General features: G+C 47.7%; 1 protein-coding gene across 2 annotated transcripts in view; it reads right to left on the minus strand.

Moving 5' to 3' along the window:
- TCF3 (transcription factor 3) overlaps nt 1-17,841 on the minus strand; it is a 1,342,799-nt gene that overhangs the window by 913,380 nt on the left and 411,578 nt on the right. For both annotated transcript variants that reach the window (XM_069649483.1, XM_069649484.1), the window contains exon 4: nt 14,097-14,167. In XM_069649483.1, the coding sequence (XP_069505584.1) occupies nt 14,097-14,167 (71 nt within the window). The remainder of the gene's footprint in view (nt 1-14,096; nt 14,168-17,841) is intronic.

Here is a 17,841-nt window from a genome sequence, read left to right on the forward strand (position 1 = left end):
CCATAGCAGTACCAGTGGCCTGCCTGTCAGGGACGGGCAAATATGAATCGGACGGTTCTGCAGAAAGGTCTATGGCCACCACATCTGAGCCATGGCTGCCACTAGAGTCCCCGTCGCTTGAGGCAACGGCACCGACGGGGTACCACTTTCTGGCCTGCATAGTGTCGACCGCCCACCGTTTTGTCCGCCTATCTTTTAGCGTCTTTGGACGAAAAAGTTAGCAAGACTTGTAGGATCGCTCGTCATGGTCACTAGGTAAGCACCTATTGCACTTGCAATGTGTGTCCTTCAAGGATATTTTCCGTTACAAGATGGAAACAATTGAAAAGGTGTCCTCTCCATAGCAGAGGTAAAGGGCGGCAGCCTGACCAGAAAGGGAAAGTGGGGGAAAAGGAAATTCATTCTCCGAGGATCAAACCTTAGGGCCCCACTTTCCCTACTGTATAGGCCTGGCCGGAGGGCCGAGGCCACACAGTCGACAGCGTCGATAGGTGCACCATTCGCCAAAAGCAGTAGACGTCTTTGGCGTAGGGGTCCATGAAGTAGCCGCAGATGAAAGTCAAATACTAGACTACCATCGGTCGTGGGACAAAGAAATGACTGAATTTGCAATAGATCTCTTTCGAACTCTGCACTAGTTGGGCGGAAACTAACAATCTGAGGGACCTTGGCACATGAGGGATTTTGGGTACACTGCACGTCACGTTGGGGATACTGTTACAGGCACGCCCATGTCAACGTCCCCTTTCGATCCTCGATGGGACGATGCAATACTCTGCGATTACCACTAGATGTATGCACAGCATGTGATTCTAAGCAGATTGACAAAAATCATAAATTCAAATATCCCTGACCAACTCATCATCCAAAGTGCATTGCCTAGGGGGCCCTGTGTAAGGAAACCTGGGCAGTACTTTTGGGTGGCACCTTGTCGGAAAGATCTGTTAGAGTATTGGTGGAGTTTCCACTGGTGTTCCAGTATTAAGAATTTGTGGAGTCTGCTAGACAGTTGTGAATCCCAGGGACATGCTTTGCTTGTATGGATAGGTCTTTGTATGCACCAGTGCCAATTAACTGTTCTGAGCAAGTTCTGCCCTGTTTGTTCATATAAAGCATCGGAGTTATGTTGTCCGTTTGCATGAGGATGGTCTTTCCCTTTAGAACATTTTGGAAGGAAAGCAGTGGCATCATTATAGCCAGAAGTTCTACCCAGTCTATGTGGTATGTTTTTGTTTTCACTTGGGCAGTGAGGTGTCGGCAATGTGACCCCCAACCTGTCAGTGATTGTTAATGGTATTTGTGGCTGCAGGGAGACAAAAAGTCTTCCTATGGTCATATTGTGGCAATACTGCCTCAGGTAATGCCCCTGGGTCTGTAGTTACAGGTCTGAGCGTAGCAAGGGCCTTAACGAAGCCCCGTGTGAATTACCGTGGGCAGTATTGGCCCGCTACCTCGGGTCTTCTAGCCATTAGTACCGCAGCCCGTTAGCCCGGGGTACTAATGGCATTTTTTTCTGTTCCGAAACGCTGCCGTGTTTCGAAACAGAAAAAAATTAATTTAAAAAACGGTCAAATAAAATGCCCACCGGGAAAGGGAAAAACAATCCATTTTCCCTATCCATGGCGGCAATCGGGAGCGGACGCTCTGAGAACAGAAGTGTTCCCAGCGCGTTCGCTCCCGAGAAAAAGAAAAAAGAAGGTAAGTGGGGTTGGGAGGGGATAGTTTGCAGGGGGGCGGGGTCGAGGTGGGGGGAAAAAAAATAAATAAAAAAGTACCCGAGTCCCCGGTGGGGGACGAAGGCAGCCTCCAGCCTTGGGGAGGCTCGGAGCGGAGATTGCCCTGTTTCAAGCATCCTCATTGGCTAAGGGGCTGCCACACCCCCCACCAGGAACAAACGCTGGCACGCTCGTACATCCACGGGAATACGGTGTGGTATGGCTCGGAAAAGAGCCAATCCACGTGTAGCATTTCCCGTGGACAGAGCATGCCGGGTACTAATGCTTGGTGACCACCAAAGGAAGCTTTAATTTACTGTTCACGAGACTATCACTAGATCCTTCCACTGACCGGGTTTTTGTGACCATTTTTCCGCTAGCCTCGGTTGGATTATCCGCATTTTAGTCATTCCTGGGGTATTAGGAATATGCAAGATGCCTTCATGTCTATTAACCTTCACTGATAACATAGGACTGACTTGAAAAGGGGGATGAGTGCTTGTAAAAGCCTGCACTCTTTCCGGTGTTGGGAATGCTGTTTGAAGAAATGAAATATTTTATTTATATCGTGCTCGTACATAAGTTTTGCAGAGCGCGACCAGGCAGAAAGGGAGGCGAACAAAGAAAAAACAGAAAACAGCAATCTTACTAGGCCCAGTGACATTTAAGAAAGCGCAAGTGCAAGGGAAAGGAAAATGGGGGAGAAGTGCAAGAGGTGGGGGCAGAGGGGGTGGGGGAGTGGAAAGTGCAAAGCAGTGGAGAGGAAACAAATAAATATTAAATAGAATAAATAATAAATAAGGGCTTTAAACCATGGCAGTGCAGCCAGCAAGTGGCAAGTGAAAGTTAGTCAGAAAGGCATATCTGGGTCTGGCATGGATTCACATGCTCATGAATATTGCCCGTCGTAAGGCTGGGAATCCTCAGTAAAGAAAATCACTTTTGTTTCTGAACTGTTTTTCTACTAATACCCAATCACTGGTCTCTGGGTCACACTGCCCCCCCCTCCCAGCCAATGACTGCCCTCTACCTAGGCCCCTCCTCTGGCAGCCATCTTCAGATTTGGTAGCATGTAAAGTGGCAGTAGGACCAAGAGAAGAGCCGTAGAGGGGTTGGAGGGAGGGTTCGCATGTGAATCCATGCCAGACCCAAGCTGGAGAACAACAATTACAGGTAAGTAACTAGTTCCTTCTCCAGCATGGGGTCTGACATGGATTCACATGCTCATGAATACTAGAATACATAGCAGTACACACATGCACAACCACGGGGGGTGGCAAGACTCAACATTAAGCATTACAATAACTCAACATTAATCATCTCTTACCTCCTCACCAGGCTCACCTTCAAGCGAACAGGTTGTGCAGCACTGCCTGGCCGACTCTGGACTCTTCCCTGGAATCCCAGTCGACGCAGTAGAATCTCGTGAAGATGTGCATCGACCTCCACGTAGCAGCCCTGCAGAGGTCCAGCAGATGTCCAGCAGGGGCATACTAGACAGGAACGCTGTGGTAGCAGCGAACGCTCTGGTTGAATGGGCTCTCGGACGGCCGGGCAACGGTCAGTTTGCCAACCAATGACAGTGCATGATGCAGCCGGATAGCCATCTGGAAATGGAAGCCTTTGAGCGGGCCTTCCCTTGGTTCACAGGTCCAAAGTTCACAAACAGCCGTGATGTCTTCCGAAGACTCTTTGTGCGGTCCAGGTGGAACTTTAGCACTCTAGCCACATCCAGCAAGTGCAAAGTCCTCTCAGCCGGCGACGGGAAGGAAACAGGTAACCAGGGCTCGTTGAGAGGGAGGTCCGACACCATGGGCATGAATGAGGGGTGCGTCCTCAGCACTACCCTCGCCTCGTGGAATGTCAGATATGGAGGTTTACAGGAGAGGGCCTGGATCTCTCCCACTCGTCGTGCGGAGGTGATGGCCACAAGAAACGCAGTCTTCCACAACAGGAACTTCAACGGTGCCGAATGCAGAGGCTCGAATGGCAGCCTCATGAGCCTGGTCAGCACCACGTTGCGCTCCCACGCCAGGCCGGAGCCTTCACCGGCGGGAATGATCAGACAGTCCTTTCATGAATTCCTTCACTAGGCGATGAGACCACAGAGATGACCGCCCCGGAGTTCTGGTGTAGCGGGAGATCGCCACCAGATGGATTTTGATGAAAGCGTGTGCCAGCCCTGTTTTGGCCAGCGACAGCAAGTACGGCAGCACTTGAGGGGCCGTAATCCGTAGAGGGTTGACCATCGCACACGGGGGAAGCACGGAGATCACACAAACGACGACATTGTAAAAACATTGGAATCCAGCGAAGGAGCACATAAATGACGAACAAAATATCTGATATTTCGAAAGAAGCAACAAGGCAATTTGAAACACAGATGAAATAGAACAGTTATTACAGTGATTTCCGAACCATCCATACATGGATAAAAAAAAAAAAACCATAGCAAACAAATATCAAACCTAACAAGGAATAAGGAAAGGCAACTGAGTAAAGCAAACAAATTCGAAGCAAGGCAACTGTGTAGAACAAATAAATTCAAAGATCCTCCTGAAGAACCGTCAGATAAGTAGACGGGGAAACACATGTCGAGGACACAAATAAATCAAAAGAGGACACGTATTAAGAGGACACAAGAGGAACAAGCATAAAGCAAGGAGATAAAGGACTTAAACAAAGTGAAAATAATGAGCACCTCTAAAGACATTTATTACAGTGATAAACTAAGTGCATAACTGCAAGACACTTATTGCAGTAATTAGTAACATGAATGCTTAATAAAAAAGCGCCATTTCAATCAATACAGTATTGTTCTGTCTTTTTCCATAGAGAGTTGATCTTCTGTGCAGGGCACCAGACAGAGAACCTCTTCCATTTGTGTCCATAGCACCCAAGTGTCCAGGACACCCTGGCCTTGCAGTCCGCTGGGATATCATATCCTCCGAACCACCAGGACCGTCTGAGTTGACTAATGAGTCACAGGAGCAATGGCAGTGGCGGGAACGCATACAGGAACAGGCCGTCCCAGGGGAATGAGAATGTGTCGCCCATATCCCCGTCTGGCGAACCTCCAGCACTTGGTGTTTGTCGCCGTCACAAATAGATTGATCTGGAGATTGCCCCATCGTCAAAACAGGCGAGCCACTTGATCCTGCCGAAGCACCCGCTCGTGGCAAGAGCGCAGCTCCCTGCCGAGTGAGTCGGCGATGGTGTTCTTTATTCCTGCCAGATGGAAGGGTACCAGGAACATCCCGTGGGAAATGGCCCAGTGCCAGAGATTCTGCGCTTCCTTGGATAGGGCTGGGATTTGGTGCCCCCTTGCTTCCTGATGTAGAACATTGTGGTGGTGCTGTCGGTGAAGACCCACACCACCTTGCCCTTGAGGGACAGGAGGAACGACTTGAGGGCCCAGAACACGGCTCAGAGCTCCAGGACGTTGATGTTTAGTGACCTTTCCTCCGGGAGCCAAAGGACTCTTGCGTGGAGATCTCTGGTGTGTGCCCCCCATCCTTCCAGGGAGGTGTCCGTCGTCACCGTTTCCTGGTGTGCCGGGGTCTGGAAGTCCATACCCGCCGCTAGGTGCGCGTGGTTGCCCCACCACCAAGATCGCTTGGCGGAACGTCTCGTTGAGGGTGATCTGGTCTTTGAAGCTGCCTGCTGCCTGCATCCAACAGGCGTCGAGGAACTCCTGCAGTGGCCGCATCTGCAACCTACATAGGCGCACGAGGTAGATGCACGATGACATGCCGAGTAGGGATTTCATGGAGCTCACCCTGGCCGTCTCCATGGTCAACAGCCGTTGTACCTTGCCCAGGATGGCCTTCGTCCTTTCCTCGGACGGTGAAGCCAATTGTGCTACTGTGTCGAGTCTGGCTCCCAAGAACAGGGCGCCTTGCGACGGTATCAAGTGGGTTTTCGCGAAGTTGGAGAATCCAAGATCCGTGAGCAATCGGACGGTCTTCGCTGTGTGATCAACAGCAAGTTCCCTTGACTTTGCTCGGATGAGCCAATCATCCAGGTAGGGGTATACGTGGATCCCCTGCAGGCGCAACCGCCGGTGCAGGCACTTGAAGACCCTCGGCGCCGACTTCAAAGCGAAGGGTAGGGCCTTGAACTGGTAGTGTCGCATTTGGACTACGAATCGTAGGAACTTTCGATGTCCTTTGTGTATGGGGATGTGATAGTAGGCATCCTCCATGTCAAGCAATGATAGGAAGTTGCCCTCCTCCAGCTGTCCCAGAACGTGCTGAAGGGAGACCATCCAGAATTTCTGGGACTTTATGTATTTGTTTAGACGAAGGTCCAGGATGCGTCTTTTTTAGCATTGCTTGTACCTCTAGAAGTAGCTGTGGCACGTGGTTTTCGATGTCCTCCAGCCTTGCTGCGGCCCTGTAGGCCTCCTGCGACGATGAGCGGGCCGCTTGGCGGTACGATGAGGAACCACCACCAAATACTTTTGGAGGCACCTTGAGACTTGCCTCCGGGGGTCCGAAAGGACGGCCATCGATGGAGAGAACCCAAGGCCTGGGCCGTCTCGCCTTGATGGCCTGCATTGACTCGTCCACTGCCTTGCCGAACAGGTTGTTCCCGTCGAAGGGCATGTCCAGTAACCTGGTCTAAATGTCCTGATGGAAGTCTGTTGCCTTGAGCCAACCGCGTCGCCGAAGGCAAACACTGTTGCACATCTGATAAGGGATTTGGGTGGGTAAAGGCTTGAATGTGCGCTATGCTCACTGAACTTAATTGGTTACGCTGAGCCGCGTTACACGTGTCCTTATACTGGGTTCCCACCAATCGCCCAGTAAATGAATAGAATAAATAGAAATTGTACACTAACGCGCTCTACCCTGAATTAATATTCTTTAACACGAGAAATTCAATCCGTATTGTTGGAAGTAAAGGTTCTAATTTAATTAGACATCTTCATATAGAGTCAGCCGACACGTGTTTCGACCATAGGTCGTCCTCAAGGCACGTTTGTATGAATGTAGTTGAAAAGCAAAAACAAAGAGAACTTGTCACTTTCATAGTTATTCCATACTCCCTAGTGTCTTAATAAAAGGGCTCGATCCATACTCCCTAGTGTCTTAATAAAAGGGCTCGATCCCCGAACAGAATGCTGTTGCTCCAGAGAGCTCTCTGGAGCAACAGCATTCTGTTCGGGGATCGAGCCCTTTTTTTAAGACACTAGGGAGTATGGAAGAACTATGACAGTGACAAGTTCTCTTCGTTTTTGCTTTTCAACTACATTCATACAAACGTGCCTTGAAGACGCACGTGTCGGCTGACTATATATTAAGATGTCTAATTAAATTTGAACCTTTACTTCCAACATTATGGATTGAATTTCTCGTGTTAAAGAATATTAATTCAGGGTAGAGCGCGTTACAGTGTACAATTTCTATTTATGCTGTTGCCCATCTGTCGAAACCTGGTGTGGCGATGTCCGTGGCCACCGTGATATTATGGTCCGACGCCACCTCGCCTTCTTCTAGGATTTCAAGGGCCTCCGCCCTCTTGTTTCACAGGAAATCCAGGAGGGGAGCAATCTTGAACCACAGCTCCCTGTCGTAGTGCGCCACGATCACAAGGGTGTTGGCGGCTTTAATGGTCGTCGCCGCCGACGAGATGACTTCTTCCCATGGCATCCAGCTTCTTACCCTCGCTGTCCAGTGGGGAAGTTGATGCTGTCGCCCCTGCCGATTTCTTCTTGACCGCTGCAGAGATCACTGCATCTGGGGACGGCTGAGCTCTAAGGCACATCTGGGCGGAATCTGGGACCCAGTACTTCTCATACTGGTCCCTCTTCACAGGAACCGTGGACTGGTTCTTGAGCAGCAACGGTCCTTCGTCCCAGATGGCATCCAGTAACGGTACTAAGAGGACGGTCTTCCTCTTGGCTCCCCGTCGTTGGTAGAGGAAACCCTCCTTCTGCTCTTCGGGACAAAGCTGGAAAAGCTCTGATGCCCTGGCGATCATGGCGTGAAAGGAGCCAATTTCGTCGGGAGGGGAGGCCCAGGCAGGGGGGTGATGGGAGATCCGTCCGGTCGTCGTCCTTCCCCGTCGTTGCCCTCTCCGTTCCCCTCTCATCCCTCATTGGATAAGGAGGTTAAGGCGGGAACGGAGGGGGGAGGATGGATTTGCCTCCTCTTGTTCGGTGGGCTTTCCGACAGGGCGCCGCTGGATCGTCCGCTGGGGATGAGGGCAACCTTGTCCTTATCTCTGTACACAGGGTCTGGATAGCCATCAAGATTGCTCATGAGTTGTCCTGTGGCATAGGCGACGGGAGCAACGGCTGGGGAGTGTGGTCTGTCTCCTCTACGGCCTACGGCTCCTCGTCGGCTCCACCGTTGCTCTCTACGACTGCCTCGTCGGGATCACTCCCGTAGGACCGGACTACCTCGAACCTCTTGTCCAGGATCTTTGTGACACCAGCCAGGTCATCTTTGGAGGTGGTTTGTGTCATTTATGGCTACCGTGCCTCCCCCCGCCTTTCTCCTCATGGGGTTTCACGGGAGTCTTCTCGATAGGCTGAAAAGATTATTCCCTCCGGCGTGGCAGGGACACTCTAGGCCCGGAAGTAGTCTCCACTGGGGTAGCCTCCACTGGCTTCGCCAGGGCCACCACGACTCCTTCAATCGAGGCCTTCGCCGGGTGAATCAAGGCCTTCACGACCTTAGGCGCGCCTGAGAACATCACCTTCGGGGGAGGGTCGCTGACCCGCTCCCCATTGGCTGTCTCCATCTGGATCGGCCGGGGCTTCTCCCGAAGATTACCCGGGTTCTCCAACTTCCTCTTCAACGAGCCAGAGCGTTGGCTCGTGGATGATGGCGTTGGTGACATCGCGCCCTGCCTGGCAGCCGAAGAGCCTGAACCATGGGTGCCCCCAGTTCCCACGGACTCGTGTTGCTTTTTGCGCCTTTTGTGGGGCCCTCCCCCCGTCACCGGATCGCCCTCAAAGGTCTTCGAAGACCGCTCAGAATTCTTCTCACATGCTGCTGGGATCTTCCCCTCCAGCCAGTTGGTGAGTCGAGTAAGACGATCCCTCATTGTCCAGTCGGACATGTTCTTACATAACGCACAGTCCTTCTCCACGTGCAATTTGTCTTCGTGAAGGCAGTAGAGGCACCGGGAGTCCACATCCAGGGCAGCTCCTGAACAGCTTGGATACAACAGGCATCGTGTTTCCTTTGTCCTGGGCCATGACCATGCGGGGTAGGCCTCAAAGATTTTCCGGAATCCTCCAATGCGGGAAAACTCGACGAAAATTCGCCCTTGAGGGGCATAGAAAAATTCCGAAACGGGTCCCCATTGATCGGAAGTAGAATCGGTGGAGCTTGAGGCTCGACTGACCGAAAATATAAGAGTAAACTTTTTGAAAAAACGCAAAAAGCTGCAAAAGCTCAAGAGCTATAGCACGAGGACTGCCAACACTTGAATGTGCGGTAAAAATCTGAAGATGGCTGCCAGAGGAGGGGCTTCGGTAGAGGGCAGTCATTGGCTGGGGGCAGTATGACCCAGAGACCAGTGATTGGTTATCAGTAGAAAGACAGTTCAGAAACAAAACTGAAACTGATTTTTTCTTTACCGAGAATTCCCAGCCTGACAACGGGGAATATTCATGAGCATGTGAATCCATGCCAGACCCGATGCTGGAGAACTTGTATCTTCCCCAGTAGAACTTTTAGGTGTTCGGGGGGTATGTTACTCTCTTTGGGTTGATGACCACATTTTATTTAATAGCTCGATGCAGTACCCTTTCTGTATTTAAGACCCACTTGTCTGATGTTAGATCAACCAATGTGTGTGTAAGAGGAGCTGGAACCTCCGAATGGGGTTACATGGGCGGGGACTGTTTTTGGTCAGTCATGTGTTGGCGGGGGCAAAGCCTCTAGAGCAGTGGGTATTCAAACTGTGGGTCGTGGCACCGCAGGGGTCCGCGGATGCATCCCTGGGGGGCCCTGAGAGCTCAGCATGAAATGTAAAAAATAAAAGATTTTTTTTTTTTAGATTGAAGAATTGGCCAGGGGCGTCTCACATGGTCAGGCTGAAGCATGAAACTGTCTCAGGCAACAATGAAAAAGTGGCCCGCAGTTGTAAATCGATATTCATTCCTTTAGTCACAGACTGTTTCAATAGTACACAAGGGGGTGCTTTGTGTTAAAATGCAAGTAAATTGTGATATTAAAAGAATATTTATTCAGCAACAACGGTCACAATTACTAACTGCATAGTGAAGTAACTCATCAAACTGGCCCACATTGGCCAAAATGATGGCCCATTTTGACTGGCACACTAGCATTTTTGGTACAGGCATTGCCCTATAGGCCAGTCCGAGCCTGGCGTCTCCTCCATAATGGCGAGGGGGAACCCACCCAGTGGCCCCCCCCTCACACATTATGGAGGAGCTAAGGCACCAGCCCAGTGAAACAGTGAGCACTGCCTCAGCTGCTTTTTTCAGCTGAGGGAGTGTTGCTGGGCTGGCAGAACTATCAAAGGGAAACAGTTTCCCTTTGACTGTTCAGTTCCCCAGCCGCACATGCTCACTGGGCCATGCAAGGCTGGGGCATTTTGCTTCACCGGCATTGCATAGCTTATTGGAAATGCTGGCTGGGGCACTGCATTTTTATCTGCGAGGGGAAGCGCCTCCTCGCACATACGGACAGAGCAGCCTGGAGCATGGTGTTTCAGCACCCACACACAAGCCAATGCAGAAGGTATGTTTATGTTTTTTACATTTTTTTTACTTAAACATGTGTATGGATGCATGTATGCTTGTGTTATGAGTCAGTGTATGGTGATGAATGCTCCTGTGAATGATAGAGTGATCACTGTAAGAATGGGCAGAGCCTTGCATACACACTAATCGTGTGTGTATTGGTTTGGGCTCCCTCACTGTGCTCGGTCGCCATGGCATTTTTGTGGGAAATAGTTATGCCCCTCCACTTAAAGCACCATCCGCCACTGGCCCTCGGACTATGTCGGGAACGGGATGGGAGGGGGAGCACGGGGACTGTGGTGAGAGCACAATGGGCGGGAACCATGGGATAGTGGTGGGAGCAGAGTGGAGAGAGAGGCCAGGGTGTCTGATGGGGTGGGGAGAGACCATGGACTGGGTAGGAGTGGGATGAGGGAGCCCAGTGACTGATGGGAGCAGGTGACGGTGCGCAATACATACTGTCCATTTGGCATTTCTGGGGGGTCCCGGCCTGCTCAAATTTTGCTCAGGGGGGCCCTGGCCAAAAATGTTTGAAGACCACTGCTCTAGAGGCTTGCCTTCTGCAACGTGATCTACACCGGTGGGGATGGCATATGGGTGAGTAACCACCTGTTCCCTCAGTGTGGCTGCTTTGGGAGATTGAGCTACCAAAGCGGGAGTGATTTTAGCGTGCTTTAAGACTGCGTCCAAATGGGCCACCTGTCTCCAAAATGTCCCCTCTGTAGGAAAGGTCTCCCTGAAATCTAGTTCAGAGTTTTTAAGGTGTTGTTTTCTTTCCTAGCTTTTTTTCTGGAGCCTCATCTACAGCTGTACCAAACAGGCAGTCATCCTTGACTGGTTTGACCAGGAGGTTGACCTGTGTTTCGGGTTAGAAGCCCGAGCCGCCCAAAAAAGCATGTCTTTTTAAAATGGTTGTCACAGTAATAATTCTGGCTGCTATCTCAGCGAATTGTTTTTAAAACTGATGCATTTGCAGTATTTGTTCACTCTGCTATTATCTTTAACACTGCTCATCTAGTAGGTTCTGCCCTATTTTGGCCCATTGATCATCTGTTGCGTTAGAAGTTCGAACTTCATGTGAAGTAGATGTTGATATGCTCCTCCCAAAAGCATAGATAGGTTTACTTTATCTGGTGGGAATTGACCTGTAGAGAGGTGCCTCCTCCCACCCCCACTTTTCCTGGTGGTAGCTGCTACTAGGGAGTCAACCTCAGGCTGGCCTCTTATGGGCTGGTCTCTTACGTAAAGGGAGTCAGTAGGTGCGGACATGTATTCCTTTCTCAACTGGGTTTGCAAAGTATGGTGTAGTGCCCCTCAGTACACTTTTTAATAAAGGGATATCCTGTTATGAGGACTTTCTTTCCTTGTGGACATGCTCAATGAAGTCCGTCTCTTCCTGTGGTTTCTCCATTTGTATGTTTAACCTTCCTGCTGCTCTTTTTAGCAAGTAAGCATATAAAAACCTGGTCCTCTGTAGGAGAGGATGAGATAGGAGTTTGTCATCTCTGGGGATGGCATGATGTAGTCTGGATCCGTTTCTAGGTTTCCATCCTCTTCAATAATATCCTCGTGAGATTATAAATCCTCCTCCTCCTCCATTTCTTCTTCATACTGTACCCTCTTTAGGTTGAGGTACCATTCTTTCCTTTTTTGTTGTAACGTCAAAGAGGTCCCCTTTTCTTTGTGTGGGCATCTTGTTGCAAAAGTCTATAGAGGATTCCAATTTTACTAGATTTGAAAATGTATCCTCAGAGCATGAAGTTTATTTTTGTTGTCCTGTGTGCGTATCTAGGTTTTCTGTCGATTCTGAAAATCCTGAGGCACCCTTCAACAGATGTGCGTGATTTTTTTGGGGGGATTTTCTTTTTTTTTTACTTACTCTGTAGTTGTGTCTGCTTTATGCGTTTTCCTCAACTATGTTTTTCTGAGTGTTTTTTCTGCTAGACTGATATTTCAACTTCTGTTTTAAGTCTGGATTTCGGCGTGACAGTCAAAAAATACCAGCCCTTGTGTTTGTGTGTCTCCGGTGTATCCGGTTGACGACCTTGTTTGAGACTTTACTCCAGTTTCTGCCGTTTTAGTTTTCGGCATAGAAGTAGAGACATCGGATGAGTGTGTGCGTTTGTCCGGTCCTTTGGGCTTGGGATCTTTTGCAGCCTTATAGACGCCAGAGGTTGCCTCCACAGCACGCCTGACGTCGGCTCTACAGAACTGGGGGACAGCTGCAAGGATTTGATCAATGTTTCCTCTATATCTTGCTCTTCTGCTTTGCTTCCAAAGCCAGCGCCCATTTCCTCCATCTCAAGGTCTTCTGCAATAGCTGTCGACTTACCCAATTTCTTTTCCGCCTACACAGCTTGGACTGCCCACCTTTAAGTAAAACGCTCCTTTAACATTTTCAGCTGAACGAGCCTACGGTCCTTACAGAGTCATTGTGGTCCCTTGGAAGGCAACTGTTGCACAAGCGGTGCACGCAGTCCTTAATTTAGGGGGCGTTTGCTAGGGGTCAACCCAGGCTCTTATTTTATGAGCCCAGGCACATATTGTCTCAGACTCAATTATTTATGAAGTGGTGATAGTCTGTGCATCCATCTACTAAAATGACCCCAATTATGTTGACACTGTGGGGAGCACGTATGTGTGGTGGCAGCAGTGTCAGATAACTGCCTACCCGCAGTGTCACAGGAGTGCTAGAAAAAGTTTGATCCCTGGCACTTTTTTTTCCAGTTTACAAATTAAGCACTAGGTATGTTCCTTCCAAGGGAACTTAGTATTGCAGCGTGGGCAACATTTAAAAGGCGTCTTCTCCACTAGGATGGCTGGGAACGTGCAAGCTAAATCTTATGCGTAATGTTGAAATGGTGGCTACAGGCGCTCTAAATTTTTAGTAAATATATGAGAAATGTTATTCCCTCCCCCACTCGATCACCTTTTTGATTTGTTGCACCTTTCGGTGTGCGTCCATTGCACTGCTGATCTCGTCTCTGCGCTAGGATATAAAATTCGGCGTGATTAGGCTTTGACGGTCGTTTAATGACAGAGTCCGCGTTTACCATGCCACCACAGTGGAGGAAAAAAAAACTGAGGACAATGTGAAGGATTAGGGGTACCCATATACATAAATTATGTATAGTAGAACAGGTACACCCCATTTCCAATTTTTAAAAAAACAAAATCCTATACTCGCACCAACCTCTAGATGGCAACATATGAAAATCATGGGAATCTAAGCAGATTCACAAGCTCCAGAAACTCCTGGCCAGAGGTAGTATAGTCTGGAGCAGATAAGAGTGGAGGATGCTGTATGGGTGCATGAAAGCAAGGGGATGGGGTTTGGGGATGCATGACAAATGTCTCCCAACTGCTAGTAATTCTGATCCCCCCCCCTCCCTACTTCACCGTTTATGCTATTCTTCCCAGCAGACCAAGATCTGGTGAGCACCCCACCTCAGACAAGTAGTCAACACTTTGAAGCCAATATAGTGGTGATTTGGCGCAGTACACACCAGAGTAACATAACACACGAAGAACTGATTTCATACTTTAAGGTGGTTCACTAGGGCTTTTGGTTGACATCCCTTTAAATGCATGTATAGCCTGCAGCAGGAAACTATCGCTATATTAACGCAATTAAATATTATACAGATTGAGCTTACCCTTCCTTGGTCAAATGAAGAGTTCTGATCGCCCGACCCCCAGGAACCAGATCCTGTTCTTTCATCTAAACCTAAGGAAACAAAGGAGGGTTACCAGCTCTGCACAAACCAAAAAGGGTGCCAAAAAGCAGACTCGAAAAACATTTTTCACATACAGCTAAATTTTAAAAATCGCAGACCGTAAACTTCAAACCCTGTCACACTGGTGTACTAATCATGCGTTTGTAACTGTGCATGTAGTGTACGTTTAACGTTTACTAACCAATTCTGTCAGAATATAGTAAATCACACTTTTTAAGCATCAGGCTGACCTTCCAAATTCCAAACAAATGAGCAAAAATGGAGGAACCGCTTGTCCCAGAGCAATATGCAGATTTCGATATACTGGAAAGAAACAAGCAGGGCAGGATAAATATGCATACTCAAACCCCTAGTCAATAGTTCACTCGCCATATACAAGAGGAGTGTTGCGATGCATTCAATGAAATTGTTCCTTGGATGCCCCAATCTTACTTTTATGACACCCCTCACGACTCCCGACTCCCTCACTACTGGCAACCACACACCTATCCCGTGCCGAGGCGGGAACGCACACAACTCCAGAGAGATTCTGGTGTTCTAGCGGTTATGTTAACATTTTACGGATTGGGATTTTTTTTTAAACTTCCTTTGGCGCCCTCTCTAACTCATGCACAAACATCTTTGCTAGTCATTACTGGGGTCTAAAAACATTGTACATGGTGAGCAATTCTGTAACTAACGCTAGCCTGAATCCTGTGAACTACATTTTTCATCAAACATTGGTGTGTCGCACAGGTCTGTGCTGGGAAGCCATAATTTGGTTTCGGAAGAGTTAAATTATGCCAGTGCAAAAATTATTTTAGGCCATACGCTAAATTGCATTTAAGTTTGATTAGTGTTGGTCTTCTATTGTTTTGTTCCTCCTATAGATCACACAGGAATCCCCTTTATAATAGCAGAAAACAATTATATTACGGGCAGTTCACATCATATGACGACTTAGATCGTATTTACCTACTTATAGACTATATAAAGACGAACATTTTTCAGTGAGGAAGGTGAAGAAAGAAGATTTAACTTATTTCTTCCTTCATCTTTGATAACTTCTGATTCAAAGTCTAAAAGCAGTAGATCATCAGGCCCCAAATCCAATTAAGGACCAACCGACCAAGTGGATAAGCCCTGATATTTTACCAGAGAACAAAAGGGAAAATATTGAAGAAAACCCTCTACTCACCCAAATATTCTGTCAAATTAAAAGTCAATTTCCTCCTTCCCCATAATTCAAATATTCCTCGAGTGGGTGGTCTTCAACCAGATCCCCGAGTACCTTAAGGATAATCACCTTGGAGATCCACTTCAATCTGGCATAGTAATTAATGCTCCATTGAAACTGCGCTTAAGTATTTTTCCAATTTTCTCTGATGCACGCCACTCCAAACTCTTTCCTACTCATTGTTTTGGTCCCATCTGCTGCTTTCTACAATGTTGACCATGCCTCCCCTTTCTTCACTCTGCCGGACTTTGGTTTTTGAAATCTGCTCTCATCTTGACTGTCTCCTATAGAGAAAGTTGCTCCATTAAAATATCTTGGAACTCACAAACCTTTCACCCAACCTCTCCCTATCAGCATCGAAGGATCAGTCCTTGTAATTCTGCTTTTCACCTTCCATTCCTCTACCCTAAGAAGTCTCACCTCCTCCTTTCGATTTCACTGCCACCTCTTAACTTTCTCCTTTCCGTCCTTTATCCCAGCCATCTCAGAACGTATTCCCAATTTCTTACTGCAATATGTTTCTGGATGGATCTCTCATGACAAACTTCAAAAACTGAAGTTCCCTTTCTCCGACCTTCTAAGGCCAACCCTCTCCCATCTCCTTTCTACCGGACCTTGCAGCCTCGTCCAAAGCTCACAGGCATTGGGTCCTCCAATAATATCAACCTCTGACTGCAAATCGTCACCAACACCTTTTCTACTCTTATGAATCTGCTCAACATTCAGAAGTGTCAATTTCTTATCACCACTATACAAAAACCTTAATCACTCCCCTATTCTCCTCCATGTTTTTACTCCACTACAAAGCTATCAATTGTCTTGCTCTTCAGTACCCGTCCACTCAACATCACAATTCCTCTGCACTCTACCTCATGGACCATTACCGAGTGACTCTCGCTCCCACCCTTTCTTCCTAATCGCCTGTTACACTAGAACCCGCTGCCCATCATAAAGCCACCAAGACTGCATCTCGTTACTTAAAAGATCTGCTTAAACTTCACTTACTATCTGACCTGCATCACTCCCTCCAGTGCCAGGTAATGTACTTTGTATATTTGTACAGTACCATCCTTTAGTTGTTAGCACTTGCCCCCCAGGTTAAAAGGTAACTTTGTAAGTCACCAGCCTTATATGTTTGGTTTTGTCCCTGGTCTGTGTCCAACTTTGTTGACCCTCCTTTCACTGGCCTACCACTTGATCTCATCTTTGTGCAAGCTTCCGGGGAATGTCTCAGGAGTCTGTAAATATGCTCTTGAAAGTCATTTCTGATGGACATTAGACATTTATTCAAATTAATACAAATATGTTAAGAGTAGAAATCTGGGTTTCGCTGCTGAATTAACTAGGGCACTGTGTTCCATGATAAAGAACACTACCATCATAGGTTATTAACAAAACATGAGCAATGCTCCCACACCACAGCCTCCACACACAGTATGAATGTGGTTTTGTACGCACTAAACTTTGAAAGATAACAAATGCAATCAGAGCAAAATAAAACAAAGGAAAATACAATTCCATGAAATCCATCTGAAGTATATTAGAAAGAAAACACAAGGTAATGGGAAAAGGGAGACCATAATAAGAGATTGCCCTTGAAAAAATTACCGACAATTTTTGCTTACAATTGCCATCCATCAAAGCCTCTGAAAGCCATGCCCATGGCAGCGGGATGCAGTATAATTCCCAGTAATCAATTAAAAAAATTGATTTCCAGTGCAAAATGGATATGAGGTTTGCACCAATTAAATGGCAGGGACTCTAAAAATAACCTTAAAAGTTGAAGATTTCCTAAAATTGTGCAAAGCCCTTCACTGGAACAAATCACCAATGATTATTTTGCCCAAGCGGGAGGATTATTTAAAGTATTTATAGTTTACAAATAATGTGTCATGTTCACAGGACACTAGATTCTACAAACATTAACTGCAACATTAAGGTACTTCCTGACACAAATACTTTGATTTGGCTGATATGACGTGGAATATTAAAGTGTCTAGTAAGGAGTGCAAAGAGGCATATCATGATCACATACTGTTTGAGTTATCCAAAATGATAACAGGTAATTATATTCTGTCATTTATATAGCGCCCTTTCTCCATTTGTATGGCCTCAATGCGCTTTGTGGTTGGAACGCCCTTGGTGACCGCAGTCCATGTGCAGGAGAAATTAAGAGTTTGAATTGAAGATGCGTGTGTGCATTTTTGCTAGGTTAGGACTTAGGTGGGCTGGAAAGGCTCCAGTAAGCAGCCCAGAGGTCAGGCACGTGAGTGCTGTTGGTATTTTAGGATAGGGTTTTAGTGCTGAAGATTCAATGTGTGCCCAGCTAAATCGATTTGTTTTCGTTGGTTGTCACAGTATACTAATGGTAGAGATGTGGAGGTACCTCAGAGGTTTCAGTGTGGATGGCTATGTGTGCTGCTAGGCTGGAACAGCATACCTGTAGCT

The sequence above is a fragment of the Ambystoma mexicanum genome, chromosome 1p (genome assembly GCF_040938575.1).
Source record: "Ambystoma mexicanum isolate Mex_15411 chromosome 1p, UKY_AmexF1_1, whole genome shotgun sequence".
Lineage (NCBI taxonomy): Eukaryota > Metazoa > Chordata > Amphibia > Caudata > Ambystomatidae > Ambystoma > Ambystoma mexicanum.